At 41.4% G+C, this 27,387-nt stretch overlaps 1 protein-coding gene across 10 annotated transcripts in view; it reads left to right on the top strand.

Annotated features, from left to right (window-relative positions):
* The window catches only part of LOC139581119 (glutamate receptor 2-like), a 71,707-nt gene that overhangs the window by 23,158 nt on the left and 21,162 nt on the right, over positions 1-27,387 (top strand). For all 10 annotated transcript variants that reach the window (XR_011676148.1, XM_071410563.1, XM_071410562.1 and 7 more), the window contains exon 3: positions 9,521-9,760. Coding sequence is in view for 9 of the 10 variants with exons in the window: in XM_071410563.1 (XP_071266664.1) it covers positions 9,521-9,760 (240 nt within the window). In the remaining variant the exon portion in view is untranslated. The remainder of the gene's footprint in view (positions 1-9,520; positions 9,761-27,387) is intronic.

Genomic DNA, 27,387 nt, shown 5'->3' with positions numbered 1-27,387 from the left:
TGTCATATTTTTAACTGTGCTGTTTCACAAAAGTTCTGAACCTATATACATTTTACGTACACACTATATTTTACATTTGTTATCTTGATTGTTATGCATTGGTTTAATTGTGTAGGTGCTGGGCTGGACATAAGCCTGCACTCCCTGTAGCTCTCCAGGACCAGAGGTTATAACCACTAACTGGTGTCAACCTTTGAAAACATGCTTGCATGTGAATATCCTTTTGACTTCTATTGAGTCACACATCATTCACATCATACTAACATCTTTGGCTGTTATGAAGTGAATATCTGTGGTGACCTCCAAACTCAATTACCCATCATTACTATGAACGTCTAACAAGCTGAAATGAGATGACATGCTTGGGGTGCAGGGGAGTACGGGCCTGGACAGTCTTCACAGGGAGATGGAGACAGCTAGTCAATTAGGGCTGAACACACAACTCTCCCTCTGCAGTTATGGTAATGACTCAATTTAATAGATTACTCCTTAGCACTCAATCTCACAGAGCAAGTTCCACTTCCACTGTCTTTGCCTACCTGCTCTGGGCACAGTTTACTGAGCTAGCAGATGTTGCCTCAACACTTGAGAGTGTTCTCCTGTCTTGGGCCCGGTTTCCTAAAGCATCTTCAAGCTGAGTTAATTGTTAAAACTACGTAATAGCATCTTAAAATTTCCGAGCCGTTTCCCAAATCCGTCTTTCTTAACGTTGCACTTGAAATCGCTCGTAATCTAGAATAGCTCAGTGCGTCGTTAGGTCACCATTTTCCCTCCCGTGTCACTTTACACACAGAAAATCTCCTCAAAACATAGAATGAAGTTGTTTATATGTCTCTGTGACTTCTGAAAACTTGATAGTTGAAAATAAATAGCCTAAAAAGTTTACAATGTTATAAACAAGTGAAGCAAGGATAAATTCGTTTTTGATTTTGAAAAATGCTAATTAAATTATAGTTAGATTATTAGTCTAAATATTGACATTCCTTTCATGTATGTGCAATCAATAGACCTACCTAGTATTAAGCCTTTACGCTACATCTATAAACACATAATTTTCCTATCTCATGATGCTATCTATTTTGTGAAGTGCACCAGTCCCTCTTGTAGCAAAGCACCCCCACAACATGATGCTGCCACCCCCGTGCTTCACGGTTGGGACGGTGTTCTTTGGCTTGCAAGCCTCCCCCTTTTCCTCCAAACATAACCATGGTCATTATGGCCAAACAGTTCTATTTTTGTTTCATCAGACCAGAGGACATTTCTCCAAAAAGTACGATCTTTGTCCCCACGTGCCGTTGCAAACCGTTGTCTGGCTTTTTTATGCCGGTTTTGGAGCAGTGACTTCTTCCTTGCAGAGAGGCCTTTCAGGTTATGTCGATATAGGACTCGTTTTACGGTGGATATAGATTCTTTTGTACCTGTTTCCTCCAGCATCTTCACAAGGTCCTTTGCTGTTCTGGGATTGATTTGCACTTTTTGCACCAAGGTACGTTCATCTCTTAGGAGACAGAAGGTGTCTCCTTCCTGAGCGGTATGGCTGCTGCGTGGTCCCATGGTGTTTATACTTGCTTACTATATTTGTACAGATGAACGTGGTACCTTCAGGCGTTTGAATACTGCTCACAAGAATGTACAGGTGCAGTGATCTGTGAGCTGCTCTGACAGTTGGTGCTTAAAGCTAGTGAGGGAGATGTGAGTCTCCAGCTTCAGTGATTTTTGCAGTTCGTTACAGTCATTGGCAGCAGAGAAGTGGAAGGAAAGGCGGCCAAAGGAGGAATTGGCTTTGGAGGTGACCAGTGAGCTGGAGCGCGTGCTACAGGTGGGTGCTGCAAAGGTGAACAGTGAGCTGAGGCAGGGCTTTACCTAGCAAAGACTTGTAGATGACCTGGAGCCAGTGGGGTTGGTGACGCAGTAGTGGGTAGTATATGGGGCTTTGGTGACAAAACGGATGGCACTGTAATAGACTGCATCCAATTTGCTGAGTAGAGTGTTGGAGGCTATTTTGTAAATGACATCGCCGAAGTCGAGGATCGGTAGGATGGTCAGTTTCACAAGGGTATGTTTGGCAGTATGAGTGAAGGATGCATTGTTGCAAAATAGGAAGCCGATTCTTGATTTAATTTTGGATTGGAGATGCTTAATGTGAGTCTGGAAGGAGAGTTTACAGTCTAGCCTGACACCTAGGTATTTGTAGTTGTCCACATATTCTAAGTCAGAACCGTCCAGAGTAGTGATGCTAGACGGGCGGGCAGGTGCGGGCAGCGATCGGTTGAAGAGCATGCATTTAGTTTTACTAGCATTTTAGAGCAGTTGGAGTCTAAGGTGTATGTAAACTTCCGACTTCAACTGTATACAGTACCAGTCAAAAGTTTGGACACAAGTACTCATTCAAAAGGTTTTTTCTTTATTTTTTACTATTTGCTACATTGTATAATAATAGTGAAGACATCAAAACTATGAAATAGCACATTTGGAATCATGTAGTGTCCAAAAAGGTGTTAAACCAATCCAAACATATTTTAGATTCTAGCCATCCTTTGCCTTGATGACAGCTGTGCACACTATTGGCACTCTCTCAACCAGCTACATGAGGTAGTCACCTGGAATGCATTTCAATTAACAGGTGTGCATTGATAAAATGTAATTTGTGGAATTTCTTTCCTTAATGCGTTTGAGCCAATCAGTTGTGTTTTGACAAGGTAGGTGTGGTATACAGCAGATAACCCTATTTGGTAAAAGACCAATTCCATATCATGGCAAGAACAGCTGAAATAAGTAAAGAGAAACGACAGTCCATCATTACTTTAAGACATGAAGGTCAATCAATTCGGAAAATTTCAAGAACTTTGAAAGTTTCTTCAAGTGCAGTCGCAAAAACCATCTAACGCTATGATGAAACTGGCTCTCATGAGGACCGCCACAGGAAAGGAAGACCCAGAGTTACCTCTGCTGCGGAGGATAAGTTCATTAGAGTTAATTGCCCCTCAGATTGAAGCCCAAATAAATACTTCACAGAATTCAAGTAACACACACATCTCGACATCAACTGTTCAGAGGAGACTACGTTAATCAGGCCTTAATGGTCGAATCGCTGCAAAGAAACCACTAGTAAAGGACACCAATAAGAAGAAGAGACTTGCTTTTGCCGAGAAACACGAGCAACGGACATCAGACCGGTGGAAATCTGTCCTTTGGTCTGATGAGTCCACATTTTTTATTTTTGGTTCCAACCGCCCTGTCTTTGTGAGACGTAGAGTAGGTGAATGGATGATCTCTGCATGTGTGTTTCCCTCCGTGAAGCATGGAGAAGGAGGTGTGATGGTGTTGGGGTGCTTTGCTGGTGACACTGTCAGTGATTTATTTAGAAATTTAAGCACACTTAAGCAGCATGGCTACCGCAGCATTCTGCAGAGTTACGTCATCCCATCAGGTTTGCGTTTAGTGGGACTGTCATTTGTGTTTTAACAGGACAATGACCCAAAACACACCACCAGACTGTGTAAGGGCTATTTGACCAAAGAGTGATGGAGTGCTGCATGATTCCATATGTGTTATTTTATAGTTTTGATGTCTTCACTATTATTCTACAATGTTGAAAATAATAAAAAATAAAGAAAACCCTTGAATGAGTAGGTGTGTCCAAACATTTGACTGGTACTGTGTGTATGAATATATATATATATATATATACACTGCTCAAAAAAATAAAGGGAACACTTAAACAACACAATGTAACTCCAAGTCAATCACACTTCTGTGAAATCAAACTGTCCACTTAGAAAGCAACACCGATTGACAATAAATTTCACATGCTGTTGTGCAAATGGAATAGACAACAGGTGGAAATTATAGGCAATTAGCAAGACACCCCCAATAAAGGAGTGGTTCTGCAGGTGGTGACCACAGACCACTTCTCAGTTCCTATGCTTCCTGGCTGATGTTTTGGTCACTTTTGAATGCTGGCGGTGCTTTCACTCTAGTGGTAGCATGAGACAGAGTCTACAACCCACACAAGTGGCTCAGGTAGTGCAGCTCATCCAGGATAGCACATCAATGCGAGCTGTGGCAAGAAGGTTTGCTGTGTCTGTCAGCGTAGTGTCCAGAGTGGTGGGGGTTGTGCTTACAGCCCAACACCGTGTAGGACGTTTGGCATTTGCCAGAAAACACCAAGATTGGCAAATTCGCCACTGGCGCCCTGTGCTCTTCACAGATGAAAGCAGGTTCACACTGAGCACATGTGACAGACGTGACAGTCTGGAGACGCCGTGAAGAACGTTCTGCTGCCTGCAACATCCTCCAGCATGACCGGTTTGGCGGTGGGTCAGTCATGGTGTGGGGTGGCATTTCTTTGGGGGGCCGCACAGCCCTCCATGGGCTCGCCAGAGGTAGCCTGACTGCCATTAGGTACCGAGATGAGATCCTCAGACCCCTTGTGAGACCATATGCTGGTGCGGTTGGCCCTGGGTTCCTCCTAATGCAAGACAATGCTAGACCTCATGTGGCTGGAGTGTGTCAGCAGTTCCTGCAAGAGGAAGGCATTGATGCTATGGACTGGCCCGCCCGTTCCCCAGACCTGAATCCTATTGAGCACATCTGGGACATCATGTCTCGCTCCATCCACCAAAGCCACGTTGCACCACAGACTGTCCAGGAGTTGGCGGATGCTTTAGTCCAGGTCTGGGAGGAGATCCCTCAGGAGACCATCCGCCACCTCATCAGGAGCATGCCCAGGCGTTGTAGGGAGGTCATACAGGCACGTGGAGGCCACACACACTACTGAGCCTCATTTTGACTTGTTTTAAGGACATTACATCAAAGTTGGATCAGCCTGTAGTGTGGTTTTCCACTTTAATTTTGAGTGTGACTCCAAATCCAGACCTCCATGGGTTGATAAATTTGATTTCCATTGATAATTTTTGTGTGATTTTGTTGTCAGCACATTCAACTATGTAAAGAAAAAAGTATTTAATAAGAATAGTTCATTCATTCAGATCTAGGATGTGTTATTTTAGTTTTCCCTTAATTTTTTTGAGCAGTGTATATACAGTGGGGAGAACAAGTATTTGATACACTGACGATTTTGAAGGTTTTCCTACTTACAAAGCATGTAGAGGTCTGTCATTTTTATCATAGGTACACTTCAACTGTGAGAGACGGAATCTAAAACAAAAATCCAGAAAATCACATTGTATGATTTTTAAGTAATTAATTTGCATTTTATTGCATGACATAAGTATTTGATCACCTACCAACCAGTAAGAATTCCGGCTCTCACAGACCTCTTAGTTTTTCTTTAAGAAGCCCTCCTGTTCTCCACTCATTACCTGTATTAACTGCACCTGTTTGAACTCGTTACCTGTATAAAAGACACCTGTCCACACACTCAATCAAACAGACCCCAACCTCTCCACAATGGCCAAGACCAGAGAGCTGTGTAAGGACATCAGGGATAAAATTGTAGACCTGCACAAGGCTGGGATGGGCTACGGGACAATAGGCAAGCAGCTTGGTGAGAAGGCAACAACTGTTGGCGCAATTATTAGAAAATGGAAGAAGTTCAAGATGACGGTCAATCACCCTCGGTCTGGGGCTCCATGCAAGATCCTACCTCGTGGGGCATCAATGATCATGAGGAAGGTGAGGGATCAGCCCAGAACTACACGGCAGAACCTGGTCAATGACCTGAAGAGAGCTGGGACCACAGTCTCAAAGAAAACCATTAGTAACACACTACGCCGTCATGGATTAAAATCCTGCAGTGCACGCAAGGTCCCCCTGCTCAAGCCAGCGCATGTCCAGGCCCGTCTGAAGTTTGCCAATGACCATCTGGATGATCCAGAGGAGGAATGGGAGAAGGTCATGTGGTCTGATGAGACAAAAATAGAGCTTTTTGGTCTAAACTCCACTCGCCGTGTTTGGAGGAAGAAGAAGGATGAGTACAACCCCAAGAACACCATCCCAACCATGAAGCATGGAGGTGGAAACATCATTCTTTGGGGATGCTTTTCTGCAAAGGGGACAGGACGACTGCACCGTATTGAGGGGAGGATGGATGGGGCCATGTATCGCGAGATCTTGGCCAACAACCTCCTTCCCTCAGTAAGAGCATTGAAGATGGGTCGTGGCTGGGTCTTCCAGCATGACAACGACCCGAAACACACAGCCAGGGCAACTAAGGAGTTGCTCCGTAAGAAGCATCTCAAGGTCCTGGAGTGGCCTAGCCAGTCTCCAGACCTGAACCCAATAGAAAATCTTTGGAAGGAGCTGAAAGTCCGTATTGCCCAGCGACATCCCCGAAACCTGAAGGATCTGGAGAAGGTCTGTATGGAGGAGTGGGCCAAAATCCCTGCTGCAGTGTGTGCAAACCTGGTCAAGAACTACAGGAAACGTATGATCTCTGTAATTGCAAACAAAGGTTTCTGTACCAAATATTAAGTTCTGCTTTTCTGATGTATCAAATACTTATGTCCTGCAATAAAATGCAAATTAATTACTTAAAAATCATACAATGTGATTTTCTGGATTTTTGTTTTAGATTCCGTCTTTCACAGTTGAAGTGCTATGATAAAAAATGACAGACCTCTACATGCTTTGTAAGTAGGAAAACCTGCAAAATCGGCAGTGTATCAAATACTTGTTCTCCCCACTGTATATATAATACTTACACGAACACACACACAAACTGACATCACACTACACAATAGCAACTGCACTACATTGTTGGGATTACAGCATACAAGTCCCCGAAATCCGTGTTTTCGATATCTTTCCCAAACAGATTACCCCTAAGTAAGTGTCCATTGAATGTTTCCCTCCAAAACAACAGAGATATGAAGTAGAAACTTGGTTGGAAAGCATAGCGAGTGGACACAGCACTGAAATAATAATGTGATTTTGTTTCAGTCTGAGCACAAACCACAGTTTTTTTCAAAACCATTCTGTGATTTTTTTTAAAGAAAATATCTACCACAGAAATACCGCAATGTTTGTTCAAGTTCGCTTGAATTGAGTCCTTTTTCAGGTTTTGGTTTCTATAGGCTTCTAGACTGCAAGATGTTAACTTGCTAAACTACAGCTGAGAGACTGCTTTTATACTTATTCTGACTTCCAAAGCCCAAACACTGTCAAGACCTGTCAGTTAACTGCCACAAGCCTGACAATGGACGTTCCCTTGAGAGACGCTGGGAGGAAACTCCTCTGTGCAACATCTTCTATGTTTGAAAATGCTGTTTGTGGGTAATAGTAGAGTCAAGAAACACTTAAGAGTCAACCCCTCCTTAAATCTGTACACACAACTTGATCTTTCGGGGAAACGATGCATCAATATCAATGGAAGACATTTACAGATCTCAAGTTAGAATTTGTCCTTTAATGATTTAACATTTCATCACCAATACATTCTTAGCCAACAGCATTGGATATTTTTAATCTAGTTGTAGCAAAAGCATGGGTGGGTTTTACAGTACAGCGTAGCCACTTAGGGCAAGATTACAGTAGTTAGCGTGTGATACAAATCGGATTTGATGAGTCAGGTTGCACTCTTGGAGGCCACATCAATGGACGGCTGGCAGTGCCTTCAACTAAAAGGATTAGGTTTGGCGCCACAAATCGACAGTGATCGGACTGCCTTAACGATGCTCTCCCATTGACTCCTGAAACGCCTTTAATTGCTGACTTGACAGATCAGTAAAGATTTGGTGGGATATGAATGTGGGGCTGTTAATTTGCGGCATTCAACTGAAGTGGCTTTTAAAGTGGTGTAAGAGATAAGTGAAAAACTTCAGTGTTAAAGAAAGTTGAATAATTCCGTGGCAAGATACTTGGTGGTGTCACTGCTTTGCCTTGGAAGCTCCATATTTTCGAAGTAGCTTGGATGTCCATATTTTCAAAGTAGCTTAATTATGAACGTCCACGATTTCTCAAGGCTTCTCTTTTTGCCCACTTGTAAGACATGGTGGGAATTGTATCTGCCAATAGAGTATACATTAAACTAGGCCCAACAACGAATCACAAAGGCTTAACCTGATGCTATTCATGCCTGTCCAGCATGTTTAGATCAGAGATGGCCGTCACAGCCTATGTGGTCCCATGTGGCTCAGTTGGTAGAGCTTGGTGCTTCCAATGCCAGGGTTGTGAGTTTGATTCCGATGGGGGACCAGTGGTAATTGTACTGTAAGTCGCTCTGGATAAGAGCGTCTGCTAAATGACTAAAATGTAAAGCAGCAAGACGAGCAAGCTAATGTCTAATGCATAGACTCCAATCCTCCAGTTTCAGAGGGAAATGAGTCATTGGATTAATTACATTGGAGAGGCATTTATGTCCAAGTCGTGACGTGCCTGATTAACCTACATTTGATCAATAAGCATTTACAAGCGACACCTGAATATGCTGACCTTTGTCGAAACGACATAGAAATACAACTGAGCCATTCAATATTCATATTTACCTTTGATCAGCTACAGTCGCTGCGCTCTGCATTAGCATATTACAGGACGCGCGTTGGTAATGCATGTGATGCTAGATGGATTATACTGTACCAATCACTAACATAAGTGATTGTATGAACCAACTTACAGTCGATCAATAGTTTTTTTTTTATATTTAAAGAAACATGAGGAAAAATGAGACAGAAACCGCCACGAAACCAACAGAAACCCACCGCATTAGAGGGTAAAGCAACTAAATCAGAACTGTATTTGAATAAAAGCCAGTCATTCAAGTTTTATGGTATCCCAGCACAAGATCTCAAAAGGACAATAGATATGTCGCAGCAGAGCTATACGGGATAATAGATAGGCCACAGCTGAGCCATTCGGGAGAATAGATAGGCCACAGCAGAGCCATACGGTGTGTATAGATCTCAGTGCCATAGTGTAGCCTTGTATTGTACTGAATCTTTCAACTATCTCTCAGGAGATGTCTTTGACCCTCAAACGGTCTCCCTATTAACGTAACTCAAGCAGAGACTACAATGTCTCAGAGTCTAGGACTTACATAGAGCGGGTCACATACATGACCTTAGACATCCAACATGAAGATCCAGCAATTGGTTGAACTGATACGGAACTTTCTTTTCCATACATTCCCACTGTATTGAATTCTATAATAGAAGCCCATTAAAGTTTAACAAGTAGCTGGCAAATATTTTACTGTTGGAAGTAAAACCTCCCCAGGCAGTGCTTATGGACATCAATAATAGATTCATCAGCTAAAACCAGCTGCTCCAGTGGTAAAGGCTGCTTAAGATATTAATGTGCGATGCAAGACATTACAAGGTAGTAATAAAGTTCATGAACGTTCAAACTTCCATTTGTTACAGCACTTTTTGGAAGCCAAATGTTTCACAGTATCGGTCATTTCTAGTATCTTCTATTTTATGTCCTGGAATGAGCTTGTTTTAATGGCACCAAGAACATGTCTGTGAAAACAGACAATGAATCTCATCTTAATGTCACACTGTCATCCAAGACTTAAGCATACATAACCTCATGAGTGTTTTTGCAACTTCTCTCGTTTCAGTCTGTTCCCAGTTCTCGAGAGGAGTTTACGCCATCTTTGGATTCTACGACAAGAAGTCGGTCAATACGATAACTTCGTTTTGCGGGACTCTCCATGTTTCATTTATCACCCCGAGCTTCCCACTGGACGGAACTCAGCAGTTCATCATCCAGATGAGGCCTGACATCAAGGGACCCCTACTCAGCCTCATCGAGTACTACAAGTGGGATAAGTTTGCCTATCTCTACGACAGTGATAGAGGTAAGAGACACTACCTTAAAAAAACAGAATCGACCCCTATTTCAATGAAAATGCCACAAGTATGGAAAGTTTTGTTCAAATCAAAAGGGATGCTGTCAAAAAGGTGATTGATTTCATGTGGAATGACCCTCAGGACAACAGGTTTGACTCATCAATGAATCAAACCCAAGTTAAACCCTTGATTGGTTGAGTCAGGTGTGGGTGTATTGGGTTGGAACAAGAGCTTTGACATTCTATGGGTCCCTAGGACTAGGGTTTATAACCGTCAGTCGGGACTAAACCTAGTATATTTACTAAATATATTTACTGGCAGCAGTAGGCTACATCTGTGTCAGTGTGTCTTTCTGTGTTCTTCCGAACTTGACTGCACTGTCCTCTGCAGCAGTAGCTGATCTGTCTGTGCTAAACCTAATCTCTTACAGACACAGTCACAGCACTCAGACCATCAGAACCAGAACTTTTAGAAAATTAACTTTTGGAAAAGGAGTAGGTTAATTTCTCAAATGTAGCAGCGTTGAGCTACTTTTTTTTGGCACTTCCTTTGCTTTTTTAAAATGTTTAATCCATAATCTTGGGATAATAATGACAGAGAGTCAGAGCGGGTCTGTTGCTGATGCGCATTTGAATGTGAATTCACGCGACCTCAGAAAACCGCCGTTGCCTACTGATCAGCCGAATGCTCATTATATATTATTATGACAACAGAGAAATTGCACAAAAATCATAAAAATAATCTTAAAAGGCCCATGGGCCGCCGGTCGTGTGTCCCTTTTATTTTTATTTTATATAGCAAAGTGTTGTTTTTTTATTTTTTTGCCTCGGAGTGCTGCTGCATTCCCTGTGCATGTCTTGACCAATCAGATTCATGGAAATCGCAGCTCGTGGGGGCAGGGCACAATGCACAAAACTCAATGCGTGCGCTCCACTTTCCTCCGGTATTTACCTAGCGAAGTGATAGCACATCAATCCCGACAGACACAAGCAAAAAGTCTTGAAATAAATGTTGTAGCAGCCTACACCTAAACATTAGCGATCTGACATGTTGTATTCCATGAAAAGGTGATGATTGTTTAGTGTAGTCAACTGTAAGCTTCTAACAAAAGCAGTTGCATACAGTTTACTATGCTCTGGCCAGTAAACAAAGCGGTAACGTTGTATATGTATAGCCCATTTGTTTGTGTCAGGAGAAAATGTGAATGGGATCAAATTTAGTTTATATTCAAATTTAGGCTGACTAGGCTACCTAGACTTTTTCCAATCCAAAATTATTGACTGGAATTAATCAAACAATAGTTGACATCTGTAAATTCATTTTTAATTAGGCCTTCAGTTGCATAGGGCAAGTCTACACAACGCAAACCTGCATGAAGCAAGCTCAGCCCTGTGAGTTATATTGTCCAATCATGTTTCTGTGTCTGTGTAGAGTAAACCCCCTGTTAGTCTAGCTTTACAATATAATTATAAGTCAACATTTTTATGCTGATTTACATCTTCCCCAAGGCCTGGAGTTTTTCTAAGATTTTTTAAAAACTATGTGACCTGATTAGAAAAACTGTGGTACCCATCATATCCAATATTAAACCTTTTTACAACTGATTAATAATGTCATACCGTATAAGATCGAGAGTGTTAGCTGGTTAGTTTACCAGATTAGGTCCCAGGTGCATTTCCCCCCCCACCACTCTGGGACCTGTGGTGCTACCTCATCTGCCACATGGCCAATCCACCCCCACTAGTTCAGTCTCTGAATCACAAATGAACATTCTAAATCAAGTCTCTGCTTCAGTTGAGCAACAATGTCCAATGAAATAACATTTTAAATTCAGTTCAGTCCCACAATCCAGCAAGAAATCCAAAATGTGGTCCTTAGAAGCTATAGTCCACAGCGGAAACCTCTTGATAGTAAATACAATATCCCTTAAAGAAGTCTTTGAAAACTAGGCTTTAAAAATATTAACAATTTCCTAGTTACAACAGAAAGGAAGAGGCAAAGCGAAAGGGTTTACTCCACCCAAAGCCTGCCCAAAACGAATCCCATTGTTAGGGTGGAGACATAGGCAACGCGTCGTCATATCCAGTATCTCTAGTTACAAACATTTCAGTCAAGATGGCTTCCCCATTCCTAACACTCAAACCAGAAAGTGACTATGGGCGTGGCTAGGGACTGACCCGGGGGCAGAGACCACAGCCTAAATACATCTCAAGGAACTGTGGAACCGTATGGGTAACAGATTTTAAAAAACACTGCTTTTTGCCAATATTTAAAGTTGACATTGGAGTTACTGTATATTCAAAAAGGCTGTCAAAACCTGAAGGTTGAAGAGAAGACACGTACTGTACTGTGTATGACACCCAACTGTGATCAAATTACATTACATTCAAATTACACCTCCACGGGTATTCGTGGAGCGACCGCCCTCTTGTCAACACAACTAAGGCCTAGATTCACTCAGATCAAGCGTTAACCCGGCAATAACAGACACCCGCATGGCAGATGTTTTGGCGCTGTCAGAGGTGGAACTGTTGGAGCTGTCAAATTGCTGAGCAGCTGCTCTTGCGACCATTGTCACGAAGCCACACATGCCCCACTTGTGTTAAAGTTCATAATGAGAAACTGTAGGCTTTATAGAAATAATTATACTCAAATTGAAAAAGCATTAAACAAAATAATGATTTATATAATCCTATTCACATTCCAGAGATCAAACTTGTAAACAAGGCTGCATTGGATTTTTCTTAATGCGATTTCGTGCAGCCAATTGCAATGTCCGCTTTAGGTATCCACTTGTGGATTTGACAGTTCTAACGCAGTTCCACCTCCTACACCGCCAAAACAACCGCTATGCGGATGTCGGCTAAAGCGGATCGATTGAATCTAGCCCTAAATTTAATTACAAAGCACTCAAACATGAGAGAAGATAAGAACGGTATATGCGCTGCAAAGGTTATGTTTCTAGGCTGTTTGCCATGTACTGGATGTGACATGTTACATGCACATAAACCACCATGTTTTCTAGACACAGAGGGCGTTCATATCAGTTCCAAACAGAGCAAGGTACTAGAGTGACACTTTGTGCAGGGCATTGTGGTGCATGACAAACAACTTGTCAGATAGTATCAGCTTGGGCCATTGCACCTCCTGTGTAAGAGCTTATCATGGCCTGCAGCAAAGTAGGGGGAAAGTTACCTAACATTGAGGGCTTTAGACAATTTGGAAGTGGTATCCACTGGTCCTGGGGAGCTGCTGGGTTGTGAAAAAAAATAAAATGGACGTTTAAACTTTTAGCTGTTCCCATTTTCTAACCTGCACAGCTGGCCGTGATTATATCCGTTAACAAATTCCTCAGCAGCCTATCAAAGGGTTTATATCCTCCACCCATTGTCATTTCTTAAAATAGGTCAACTTGGCCACCAGAGGGACAACCTCAAAAATTCAAGGTTTACTTTTGTTCCACTTGGTCTGTAAGGTGTTGTGTCCCGATATTAAATGATGCATCCTTGACTTCAAAAGGCACGTTTTCACACATACATGAGAAAATTCCATGTTATTGCCTATCTGTTTCACACACCTTTGTGTGCTTTCACAGCAATAAAGATGTAGGAGGATTATACAACACGTACGTTTATATTCGTACATCATTAAAAAAAAGAAAGTCTAAGACACCTGTGGTCTTGTCAAATAGCTGTAATTCATGCCATTACGGCTTTAGTTAATTGGTGGTGTGACCCACTAAAGCGGTAAGCCCATAGATGGCAAGTTCTAATCCCCTTTAGGGCAAGGTTTTTATTTGAAGAAGAAACGCCCCACCGTTGGTCCTCGAGTCAAATAACACATATGTGACGAAGTAGATGACTGTAAAAAAATGAATATAAAACGTTGCATGCCTACATTTAGGTGTACACATCCATGTAGCCTATGCAGTATGCCAATTAGGCCACAACAGTGTTTATCTGAAAGGCTGAAGAAAGAAGTATCTCCATATTAAATGCATTGTAATCTTCATGTTCAAGCTGTTGGCTTTGCTTCCCTTCTCAACACACTCATTCCACATTTCGAAGAAAAAATACTCGTGTGGGATTCAAACGCTTGCAACAATGACTGTGAGCCAGACGCTTGTTCTACACTGTGAGCCAGACGCATGCTCTACACTGTGAGCTATATGACCAGTCAGTCAAATGCATGTGATCTAATTGTTTTGGTTATCAGATCGTGCTGTTGCACTTCTGTTAAAAATCTAATTTAAGTATGCTTTTAAGTATGCTTTCATGAAGTGTTGGATCACGTCCAACTACATCGACTATTTTTATTGGCTGATATGGAATATGTTACCGGATATAATCACGGCCAACAATGCAGGTTAGCAGACAGTATACAGGGCTAAATGTGGCAGGTTATCTAATGGGAACAGCTAAGATGTAGCATTTTATCACATGTAACTACGTCAGCCATTTTAATTGGCTGATGCACATTTTGAGACGGAGAAAAAGTAATCTATATTTTAAACTTTTTCTAACGTTGGTTTCTGTTGTGTAGAACTCCTCATTAGAACACTCATTTTAAAATATTTTGCTAGAGAATGACCTTGCATTTGAATTGTCTAAAACTTGGGAATAGGTCTATTCACTCCAAAAATATTCAGGTGAAGTGATTGTTATATCCCCAGCAATTTTTGTCTATCTGCATGGAGGCTTTCAGCTTTGTTGATGTTTTTCAGTATTCCTATTTTCTGTTTCATGTAGTAGACTAAGTATGATGCATTGAGTTGTTACGCTGGAGGATATTGCAATGTCAGACAGTATTTACCCGTTGTGATGACACCACTTCATATGACACAACTTTGAAAAGGACACATGTCTACACTCTTAGAAATAAAGGTGCTATCTAGAACCAAAAAGGGTTATTCGGCTGTCTCCATAGGAGAACCCTTTGAAGAACCGCTTTTGTTTCCAGGTAGAACCCGTTTGGGTTCTAAGTAGAACCCTTTTGGGTTCCATGTAGAACCCTTTCGACAGAGGGTTCTACATAGAACCCAAAATAGTTCTACCTGGAACCAAAAAGGGTTCTACATGGATTCCAAAAGGTTTAGCCGCAGAACCCTTTTGGAGTGTAGATTTCCCCAAAAGGAATTACATTTCATGTGAGTCCTGATAGCAAGGTTACAAGGTCTAGAACAAAGAGGTCCATAGTCTCATTTTAGTACCGGGGGTAAAAGTAATTAGCCTCGCAAGCCACTCTGATCTTGCAAGTTTACATGAATTGTTCCTGCACAGATTGTGAGATCAACATGGCTTGCGTGGTCAAATAGTAATATGCATAATATTATTGGGCTTGCATAAGGATAGTTGAAAGGCGAAATAAGATAAACGTTTCATTACATGATGTTATTAGTCTTCATTTCCAATATGTCTAAATGAGAGTGAATTAGATTAGCAGTACCATAAGGTGATAATACCTGATGATAAAAGCTAAAGGCAGGCTTGCCATAGTCACACAGTAGAATGGAAGACTGAACTAATAAAGAGAAAAGGTGGGAATATTACCACGGTGGGTAAGGACTACTTTACAGGGTATTATAAACTGGGTTGTTCGAGCCCTGAATGCTGATTGGCTGACAGCCATGGTATACGATCTGTTATACCACGGCTGTCAGCCAATCAGCATTCAGGGCTCGAACAACCTAGTTTATAATACCCTGTAAAGTAGTATGACAAATCATTTATTTTACTGCTCTAATTACGTTGGTAACCAGTTTATAATAGCAATAAGGCACCTCGGGGGTTTGTGGTATATGGCCAATATACCACGGCTAAGGGCTGTGTCCAGGCACTCCGCGATGCGTTGTGCATAAGAACAGCCATTAGCCATGGTATATTGGCCATATGCCACACCTCATTGGGCCTTATTGCTTAATTATACCATCGAATTGTTGAATACTTGTTTCTGATTTGCTTGAAGGCATTTTAGAGCTTGCATTATTTCCCGATAACTCACGGTATATTTGCATGGTAGAATTCAATGGTTAGAGTTCATTCTTACATGTTCAATGTTTGAGCTGCTTTTGAAAGCAAAAGTAGAATTATACATTATTGGCATTGTTGAATTCGATTTTCATAATGGTAAGCTAGGATTGATGGTTTGACTAGCTAAACTAGCAAGCTACTTCAGTGGATGTTGAACACATTTCTACTGGCAAATGTGTTAAATTATAGCCATGGTATAAAAGGGATAGTCAATTGCATTTTATCTATGCATTTTTTGGAAAATAATGCAACTCCATGGCAGGTCAGTTCACACCTTCCATGTCGTTCATTATTTTCCGTAGAACCCATTGCCCCTTGTTGATTCTCCCTTACGTAGTGCCACTGGCTAATACAGGCTTTACTGTATTTCTACGTTTATTTCATTCACCGCCCCCTCTCCCTATACTATGTTTCATCCCCCTTCATTTCATGATCTTATATTCTCTCTCGCACTTTCTCACATCGATCCTCTTAAGGTGTCCGCATACATAGGTTTGGTTTGCTCCTAGCAGAACTCTGCTAGGCGGAGTGAACATCTGTGCTCGCATACTCTCATAAAACATAATGAAAAAAGCTATATTACTGTTTGTCCCTATGAAGACGTCGTAAACCAGTACACTTCTTCAAAATAGTCCAAATTAATCTAAGATGACTCAAGAAATCCGTAACTAATTTTGACGATTCTGCCGAGGTTTTAGTCGTGCAATTAAGATGTTTGGTGCGGTATTTCTGAAGTGAAAAAATGTGCATGAAAAGTAGTCATCTGTCTTTGAGTGACAAACATTTATTTGAAGAATCCCTACTGTAGACCAATCACAGATGAAAGGGCGTAGATTTCAGCTACCCAACTTCGACCAGACTCAAGAAAACATTGCCGACGCTGCCAAACACCAATACAAACACAAACGTCACAAAATGTCGTCATAATATATGCCCAAACTGTTTCAAATCAAATGTTATTTGTCACATGCGACTATTACAACAGGTGTAGTAGACCTTACAGTGAAATGCTTACTGTACCTACAAGCCCTTAACCAACAATGCAGTTTTAAGAAAAATAAGTGTTAACTAAAAAAGACAGATGTAAAAAATAAAGGTAACATAATTAAAGAGCAGCTGTAAAATAACAGTAGTGAGGCTATATACAGGGGGTGCCGGTACAGACTCAATGTGTGGTGGCACCGGTTAGTTGAGGTAATTGAGGTCATATCTACATAAAGGTAGAGTTAAAGTGACTAGGCACAGATAATAAACAAAGAATAGCAGCAGCGTGGGGTGGGCAATGCAAATAATCCTGGTAGCCGTTTAATTAGCTGTTCAGGAGTCTTATGGCTTGGGGGTAGAAGCTGTTTAGAAGCCACTTGGACCTAGACTTGGCACTCTGGTACCACTTGCCGTGTGGTAGCAGAGAGAACAGTCTATGACTGGAGTGGCTGGAGTCTTTGACCATTTTTAGGGCCTTCCTCAGACACCGCCTGGTATAGAGGTCCTGGATGGCAGGAAGCTTGGCCCCAGTGATGTACTGGGCCGTACGCACTACCCTCTGTAGGGCCTTGCGGTGGGATGCCGAGCAGTTGCCATACCAGGCAGTGATGAAACCAGTCAGGATGCTCTCGATGGTGCAGCTGTAGAATTTTTGAGGATCTGAGGACCCATGCCAAATCTTTTCAGTCTCCTGAGGGGGAATATGCTTTGTCGTGCCCTCTTCATGACTGTCTTGGTGTGTTTGGACCATGATAGATTTTTGGTGATGTGGACACCAAGTAACTTGAAGCTCTCAACCTGTTCCACTAAAGGTTGAGAGCTACAGTTTCGACTGGAAAGCATAGAGTAAGCTTTAGGCAAAGAGTGTCTCTGCTAGTGGGGGTGTTTTCCTCATCAATGGTCAGAAAGAGTTTCTATTAGAGTCATGCTGGAAGTAATTTGTTTCATACTTCATGCAGTGTAAGGTGCAGCTAGTAGGTTCTAATGCTACATTGCTAGCTGTAGTGGAATGTGTGTTGTATCGACTACATTGAACAGGGCTCTCAAATCTCAATAGTCACAGGCGGTCTAATTAGCATTTATTTTTATTTTTTTACCTTTATTTAACTAGGCAAGTCAGTTAAAAACTTCTTAGGGCTGCAATCCCGTTAACAGGATCGATATGACAACAGCCAGTGAAAGTGCAGGGCGCCAAATTCAAACAACAGAAATCCCATAATTAAAATTCCTCAAGCATACAAGTATTTTAAAGATACACTTCTTGTTAATCCCACCACAGTGTCCGATTTCAAAAAGGCTTTACAGCGAAAGCAGCACAAACGATTATGTTAGGTCACCGCAAAATCACAGAAAAACACATTCATTTTTCCAGCCAAAGACAGGAGTCACAAAAAGCAGAAATAGAGATAAAATTAATCACTAACCTTTGATGATCTTCATCAGATGACACTCATAGGACTTCATGTTACACAATACATATGTTTTGTTCGATAAAGTTCATATTTATATCCAAAAACCTCAGTTTACATTGGCGCAATGTTCAGAAATGGCTCCAAAATATCCGGAGAAATTGCAGAGAGCCACATCAAATAACAGAAATACTCATCATAAACTTTGATGAAAGATACATGTTTTACATAGATTTAAAGATAAACTTGTTCTTAATGCAACCGCTCTGTCAGATCTCAAAAAAGCTTTACGGCAATAGCACAATATTCAATAATCTGAGAACAGCGTTCAGCCACAAAAGGAAGCCATACAGTTACCCACCAAATTGTGGAGTCAACAAAAGTCATAAATAGCATTATAAATCTTCACTTACCTTTGCTGATCTTCGTCGGAATGCACTCCCAGGACTCCCACTTCCACAAGAAATGTTCGTTTTGTTTGGTAATGTCCATCATTTATGTCCAAATAGCTACTTTTGTTAGCGTGTTTGGTAAACAAATCCAAAGTCACGAAGCGCGTTCACTAAAAGCAGACGAAATGTCAAAAAGTTCAGTAGAAACATGTCAAACGATGTTTTGAATCAATCTTTAGGATGTTTTTAACATAAATCTTCAATAATGTTCCAACCGGAGAATTCCATTGTCTTCAGAAGTGCGATGGAACAGAGCTCCCTCATGTGAACGCGCATGGTCAGAGCATGGTCAGCTCATGGCAGACTTTACTCATTGCCGTCTCCTTCGGCCCCACTTTACAGTAGAAGCATCAGACAAGGTTCTACAGACTGTTGACATCTAGTGGAAGCCGTAGGAAGTGCAAACTGACCCATATCCCACTGTGTATTCGATAGGCGATGAGTTGAAAACCTACAAACCTCTGATTTCCCACTTCCTGGTTGGATTATTTTCTCAGGTTTTTGCCTGCCATATGAGTTCTGTTATACTCACAGACATCATTCAAACAGTTTTAGAAACTTCAGAGTGTTTTCTATCCAATACTAATAATAATATGCATATACGCTGCCGCTCAGCATTATGCGATGGAGAATGAGGATACAAATGCTACAATGCTAGTTGGGGCAGCAGGTAGCCTGGCAGGTAGAAGCGTTGGGCCAGAAACCTAAAGGTTGCTGGATCAAATCCCAGAGCCAACAAGGTAAAACATCTGTCGTTCTGCACCTGAACAAGGCAGTTAACCCACTGTACCCCAGGCGCTGATGAAGTACATGTCGATTAAAACCTGTTATGGTGCAGCCCGGCGCCGGTACACCTATGACAACATCCAGCTCAAGTGCAGGGCGCGAAATTCAAAATCTATTTTTTTTTTATATTTAACTTTCACACATTAACAAGTCCAATACAGCATTTGAAAGATAAACATCTTGTCAATCCAGCCAACATGTCCGATTTTTTTAATGTTTTACAGAGAAAACACCACATATATTTATGTTAGCTCACCACCAAATAAAAAAGAGGACAGACATTTTTCACAGCACAAGTAGGATGCAAGTAGCATGCACAAGCCAACCTAACTAACCTAGAACCAACCTAAAAAACCTAGAAAAAACTACCTCAGATGACAGTCCTATAACATGTTACACAATAAATCTATGTTTTGTTCAAAAAATGTGCATATTTTAGCTATAAATCAGTTTTACATTACTGCTACCATCATAGCTACAGTCAGAAATCGCACGGGAGTAGCCAGAGAAAATACAGACACCAACGTCAACTACTAATTACACATCATAAAACATTTCAGAACAATATATGGTGGATAGCTAATGAAAGAGAAAGATCTTGTGAATAGAGCCAATATTTCCGATTTTTGAAGTGTTTTACAGCGAAAACACAATATATCGTTATATTAGCTTACTACAATAGCTAGCACACAGCAGCATTGATTCTAGTCAAACGGTAGCGATAGCACAGTTCGACAGATATATGAAAAAGCATCCCAAATTGGGTCCTTATCTTTGTTGATCTTCCATCAGAATGTTCTCCAAGGGGTCCTTTGTTCAGAAACGTCTTTATTTCGATCCAGAACGAACGATTTCCCTCTTGAATTAGCAAGCACACTGGCAGTGCGGTGCTAACCTCTCCATGTTGACAAAATTCTTGCGTCGCATCACGTCTAAAGTCCAGAATAAATTTCAATAATATAATTAAACTATATTGAAAAAACATACTTTAGGATGATATTGTGACATGTATCAAATAAAATCGAAGCCGGAGCTCATATTCACCTTTAACGAGCGTTTTCCAGGAGCCGAGTCCAGGTCCTACTTCGCGCCCAGAAAGAAAAATAAACTGCGCAACACTCACTCCAAGAGGTTGTGTTCAATCCCAGGACGAGATAATCAAGTGATTTCTTCTCTCACTTCCGCATGACACCCAGGGGAAGGCGTATGACGTGTTTCTACAGTCCTAAGTGACATGCCCTTTTATAGACAAGCTCTTGAAGAGAGACATCGATTTTGGAAATCTCACTTCCGGATAGGAAATTGGCTGTAAAAAGAGTTCTGTTCCACTTAGAGAAATAATTCAAACGTTTTTTAGAAACTAGAGACTGTTTTCTATCCAATAGTAATAATAATATGCATATTGTACGAGCAAAAATTGAGTAAGAGGCCGTTTGAAAATGGGCACATATTTTCCATTTTTCAATACGCCCCCTGCAGCCATAACAAGTTAAGGCTCCCCCCCGCAGATTCTGAGAAGTTGGGTTAAATGTGGAAGACACATTTCAGTTGAATGCCTTCAGTTGTACAACTGACTAGGTATCCCCTTTTAGTTGGCGTGTAATGTGTGCCAGCATTGACTTCATTGAATAGAGCTAATGAATATTCATGTCCACAGAAGGTCCGATGTTATGAAGAAAGTTATGCTAATGCTACAATGCTAGCTGTAGTGGAATGTGTGCTAGCGGTGACTACATTGAATAGGGCTCAAGAGAATCTCCATAGCCATAGACGTTCCGGGAGAATATGCTATGATGAATGAGGATGCTATTGCTACAATGCTAGTTATAGTGGAGTGTGTGCTAGCATTTACTACATTGAATAGGGTTTACCATACCATGGTCTCAGAAGGTCCAATTAGCACCTGGGAATGCAGATGCTAATCCTACACTGTTAGTTGGAGTGGAATGTGTACTAGCATTGACTACATTATATGAATCAAGAGAAACTCTATGGTCTCAAAAGGTCCAATTAGCACATGTTATATGTGGGAATCAAGATGCTGATTCTACAGTGCTAGTTGAAGTAAAATGTTGTGCTTGTGTTGGCTACAGAAAACAAGTTCAACAGCATGTTTTATTGAGAATGCTAATGCTATAATGCTTCAGTCCCTGGTTGAAGAGCCCTCTCTGGCTCTCTTTGCATATTTCATCATCACATTGCTATGTCTAATTAGGTCAGAAAGATCCACACACACATACAGTACCCATAGCAACCGATTGTGCTGGTGTGGTGGCTCGTTGGTGTGTGTGAATTGGCGTGTGTGTGTTTAAGGAAGAGCCATGGTTTCCATGGCCGAGCAGCCGCACACAAGGCTAAGATCACCATAAGCAATGCCAAGCCCTGGCTGGAGTGATGTAAAGCTCGCCACCATTGGTCTCTGGAACAGTGGAAACGCGTTCTCTGGAGTGATGAATCACGCTTCACCATCTGGCAGTCAGACGGACGAATCTGGGTTTGGCATATGCCAGGAGAACGCTACCTGCCCCAATGCATAGTGCCAACTGTAAAGTTTGGTGGATGTGGAATAATGGTCTGGGGCTGTTTTTCATGGTTTGGGTTAGGCCCCTTAGTTCCAGTGAAGGGAAATCTTAACGCTACAGCATAAAATGACATTCTAGACTATTCTGTGCTTCCAACTTTGTGACGACAGTTTGGGGAAGGCCCTTTCCTGTTTCAGCATGACAATTAAAAAAAATATATACATATTTTTTATTTATTTAACCTTTATTTAACCAGGTAAGCCAGTTGAGAACAAGTTCTCATTTAGAACTGCGACCTGGCCAAGATAAAGCAAAGCAGTGCAATACAAACAACAACACAGAGTTACACATGGAATAAACAAACATATAGTCAATAATACAATAGAAAACGATATATATACACAGTGTGTGCAAATGAGGTAGGATTAGGGTGGTAAGGCAATAAATAGGCCGTAGTGGCGTTGTAATTACAATTTAGCAATAAAACACTGGAGTGATAGATGTGCAGAAGATGAACGTGTAAGTAGAGATACAGGGGTGCAAAGGAGCAATTAATTATTTTATTTTTAAACAATATGGGGATGAGGTAGTTGGATGGGCTATTTACAGATGGGCTATGTACAGGTGCAGTGATCTGTGAGCTGCTCTGACAGCTGATGCTTAAAGTTAGTGAGGGAGATATGAGTCTCCAGCTTCAGGGATTTTTGCAATTCGTTCCAGTCATTGGCAGCAGAGAACTGGAAGGAAAGACGACCAAAGGAGGAATAGGCTTTGGGGGTGACCAGTGAAATATACCTGCTGGAGAGCGTGCTATGGTGACCAGTGAGCTGAGATAATGTGGGGCTTTACCTAGCAAATACTTATAGATGACATGGAGCCAGTGGGTTTGGCGACGAATATGAAGCGAGGGCCAGCCAACGAGAGCATACAATGCCCCCATGCAATGGCATACAATGCCCCCATGCACAAAGCGAGGTCCATACAGAAATGGTTTGTCGAGATTGGTGTGGAAGAACTTGACTGGCCTGCACAGAGCCCTGACCTCAAGCCAATCGGACACCTTAGGGATGAATTGGAACACTAACTGCAAGCCAGGCCCAATCGCCCTACATCAGTACCTGACCTCACTAATGGTGTTCGGGCTGAATGGAAGGCCCCACAGCAATGTTCCAACATCTAGATGTTCGACGAGCACATACTTTTGACAATGTAGTGTATCTTTAACTCTAGAAAAGGACCTGTAAGTATGCATTTCACTGTTAGTCTACACCTGTTGTCTACAAAGCATGTAATAAATAACATTTGATTTAAATCCCTTCAGATCTACTGAAGTGCATACTACTGCTTCGGAAGGAGGGGCTAAATAAGGGTCAATTTGGAACTCATACCACCCTAGATCTGTAGCTGGAAAACAGATTTAAAGATTTGACTTGATGTATATACAAACTTGTTAATGTAAGACTAACCCTTGATCGTGATTTACACAGATTGTACCACGAAGATGTAATCCACCCCATTTCTATTTGGATAAAGCTACAACTGGCATTCTTTGGAAGTTGGGGATAATCCTCTCACTGAAGTGTTTTGTGATGACATGGCTTTGTCATTGTAGATTTTGTTTCCCATCTCCCTATGGTTGCCTGGGGTATTAACCCACCCTTTATCATGGGGTTAAATTAAGGTTAGTTGTCTTGTTTTGTGAAACACTTTTCACCATTGTTCAAATGGATGGGATATGATAGGCCCCGAGCTCAACAACAAAATGGCGTTTAAAAAAAAAACTGTACAGAGTATGTCACCAAACCACGTTGATGAGAAACAATAAGGTCAACACCTCCGATACAGAATTACTTTAACATTCAAAATGAACCCGCAGTGCACTTTATCTCTATCTGCAATTGTTTGAATTAGAGCTTTAGTTGAGAGAGGTACTGCAAGTATAGGTGCACACCTTGAATACAGCATTTTATATTCTGACTGAACTCACAGCGTGGTTGCCTCTATTTACAATGGATTGAATATTGAATTAGTCTAGACTCTAGAGAGAGGTTCTGGATGTGTCTGTATGTTTTGTGGTTGAGAGAGCTTCTCTGACAGACTCTGACTGTCCTTCAGCCTCACTCCCCTTCTCTCCGAGGGTGCTAGCTGTCTCCACAGCCCGCCTGTCAGCCACCAGCTACCCACCATGATGGAGGGAGGCTCCATGGGACATCTGCTCAGCTAGACGTGCCCAAACTGTTTGGGAAATGAAACATGAAGGAGAAACTCCATTGGTCTATTGTTTTTCTTAGTTCGTGATGGCATACAAGGCTGTGACGATTTGGAATGATAGGAACATTTTCACAGAAATGTTGATTACCAGTATCGTATGGTGTTTCAACTTCACTTACAGTATGTTACATAGAGATATACTATTGGATGATCTGTGTCCATTACAAATATCAATACAGGCCAGGGTTTGAGGAGAAAGAAGGAAATGGATACCCTAATGTGTAAAAACAGTGAAAGTGTGAAGACAGTAGAGCTGCAAACATGTAAAACAAAGGGGAAAATACCATCATTATCAACCCAATACTTGACTTACAGTACCAGTCAAAAGTTTGGACACACCTACTCATTCAAGGGTTTTTCTTTATTTTTACTATTGTCTATATAGTAGAATAATAGTGAAGACATCAAAACTATGAAATAACACATATGGAATCACAGTAATAACCCAAAAAGTGTTAAACATGTCAAAATATATTTTAGATTCTTCAAAGTAGCCACCCTTTGCCTTGATGACAGCTTTGCACACTCTTGGCATTCTCTCAACCAGCTTCACCTGGAATGATTTTCCAACAGTCTTGAAGGAGTTCCCACATATACTGAGCACTTGTTGGCTGCTTTTCCTTCACTCTGCAGTCCAACTCATCCCAAACCATCTCAATTGGGTTGAGGTCGGGTGATTGTGGAGGCCAGGTCATCTGATGCAGCACTCCAGCCTGGATGTGTGTTGGGTCATTGTCCTGTTGAAAAACAAATGATAGTCCCACTAAGCGCAAACCAGATGGGATGGCCTATCGAATGCCAAGAGTGTGGTACTGTATGTGGTCAGGTATGTGGTCAGTATAAGATTATATCATCTCGTCTATAACGATTTTTATGCTACATGAGTACTGTCATGTTGTTTACGCTTTATGCATTGTGCATTCAAAGATGAACCTCTGACATTTGTTATTGAAAATGTAATATTTGTGTGACTCCCAAGATTGCTTATGACTTATTACATTAGGTTGGCTTTGAATTTCTCTCTCTTGATTGAAGTGTTCCGTTCCAACCAAAGGGAATTCCAAGAGGGTTCTGTAGCATTCATTATCAATGGAGCGTGTCAATCCATTTATTGAGTTTGTTTTGCTTTGAATGTTTCTAAATGAGCTAGGGAATGTGTGTTTAATATATACTTGACGGATTCATTTGTTCTAAAGGTGGTATCCTATGACGGTGCCGCGTTGAAAGTCCCTGGGCTCTTCAGTAAGACCATTCTACTGCCAATGTTTGTCTATGGAGATTGCATGGCTGTGTGCTTGATTTTATACACCTGTCAGCAATGGGTGTGGCTGAAATAGCCAAATCCACACATTTTAAGGAGTGTCTACATCATTTTGTCTATATATAGTGTATGTGTTTGATGGTAGAACGGTATCAATTTATGGTAAAGCTGGTGGTATGGTATGGTGTGGTTATTCCTAACTATCCCAGGAAGATACAAGTCTTGTCTAAAACCATAATGCATGAAAATGCTTCTCGCATGCAATGTTGAGTACCCTTCTTTGAGTCAGAACATGCAATAAACATGCATCACGAAGGACGAATCAAATCCATTCCACTCTGTGAAGATGTTTTCTGAATCCTGTATATTTCCATTCTACCCAACGCATCGGTCTAACAACTTACCATACTGAGCAATAAACGGCATTCTCTCATCACCTCGCATCGCACGCAGCGCATGTTGAGCGGAGCTTAAATCAGAAAAAAATTCAAATGATCTTATTTTAATGGGCATCGGAGAAACAGTCAACCTTAAAACTGAGTCATAATGACCCTACAGTAATCATGACTTGCAGTGTGTTCTGAGGAAAAACGTTTGCCCCCCCATCTCACCTTCATAAACACCAAAGAAGACTCGAGGCTGTAATCTTTTCCAAAGGTACTTCAACAAAGTAATGAGTAAAGGGTCTGAATATTTATGTAAAATGTGATATTTCAGTTTATTTTTAATACATTTGCAAAACTTTCTAAAAACCTGTGTTTGCTTTCTAATTTTGGGGTATTGTGTGTAGATTGGTACGAAACAAAAGAAGATTTAGAATCATGGTGGTAATGTAACTTATATATACAGTGCCTTCGGAAATTATTCAGACCCCTTGACCTTTTCCACATTTTATTAGGTTACAGCCTTTTTCTAAAGATGTTTTTTTTTTTTTTTAAATGTCCCTCATTAATGGCCTGCAGCATACCACCCTGCATTCCACTGCTGGCTTGCTTCTTCTGAAGCTAAGCAGGGTTGGTCCTGGTCAGTCCCTGGATGGGAGACCAGATGCTGCTGGAAGTGGTGTTGGAGGGCCAGTAGAAAGCACCCTTTCTTCTGGTCTAAAAAAGAAATATCCCAGGGCAGTGATTGGGGACATTGTCCTGTGTAGGGTGCTGTCTTTTGGATGGGACGTTAAATGGGTTTCCTGACTCTTTTTGGTCACTAAAGATCCCATGGCACTTATTGTAAGAGTAGGCGTGTTAATTAACCCTGGTGTCTTGGCTAAATTCCCAATCTGGCCCTCATACCATCACGGTCACCTAATCATCCCCAGTTTACAATTCATCCCCACTCCTATTCCCCAGGTCTTTGCTTTAAATGAGAATGTGTTCTCAGTCAACTTACCTGGTAAAATAAGGGTAAAAAAAATACAAAAAATCTACACACAAAATAATGTCAAAGCAAAAACATGATTTTATACATGTTTGTGTAAGTACTTTGTTGTACTTTGTTGAAGCTCCTTTGGCAGCGATTACAGCCTTGAGTCTTCTTAGGTATGACACTACAAGCTTGGCACACCTGTTTTTGGGAGTTTCTCCCATTATTCTCTGCAGATCCTCAAGCTCTGTCAGGTTGGATGGGGAGCTTTGCTGCACAGCTATTTTCAGGTCTCTCCAGAGATGTTAGATCGGGTTCAATTCCGGGCTCTGGCTGGGCCACTCAAGGACACAGAAACTTGTCCCGAAGCCACTCCTGCATTGTCTTGGCTGTGTGCTTAGGGTTGTTGTCCTGTTGTGAGGTGAACCTTCACCCCAGTCTGAGGTCCTGAGCGCTCTGGAGCAGATTTTCATTAAAGATATCTCTGTACTTTGCTCCATTCATCTTTCCCTCGATCCTGACTAGTCTCCGAGTCCCTGATGCTGAAAACCTTCCCACAGCA

The sequence above is a fragment of the Salvelinus alpinus genome, chromosome 7 (genome assembly GCF_045679555.1).
Source record: "Salvelinus alpinus chromosome 7, SLU_Salpinus.1, whole genome shotgun sequence".
In the NCBI taxonomy this organism is placed as follows: Eukaryota; Metazoa; Chordata; class Actinopteri; order Salmoniformes; family Salmonidae; genus Salvelinus; species Salvelinus alpinus.
This window is presented reverse-complemented; position numbering and strand designations above follow the sequence as displayed.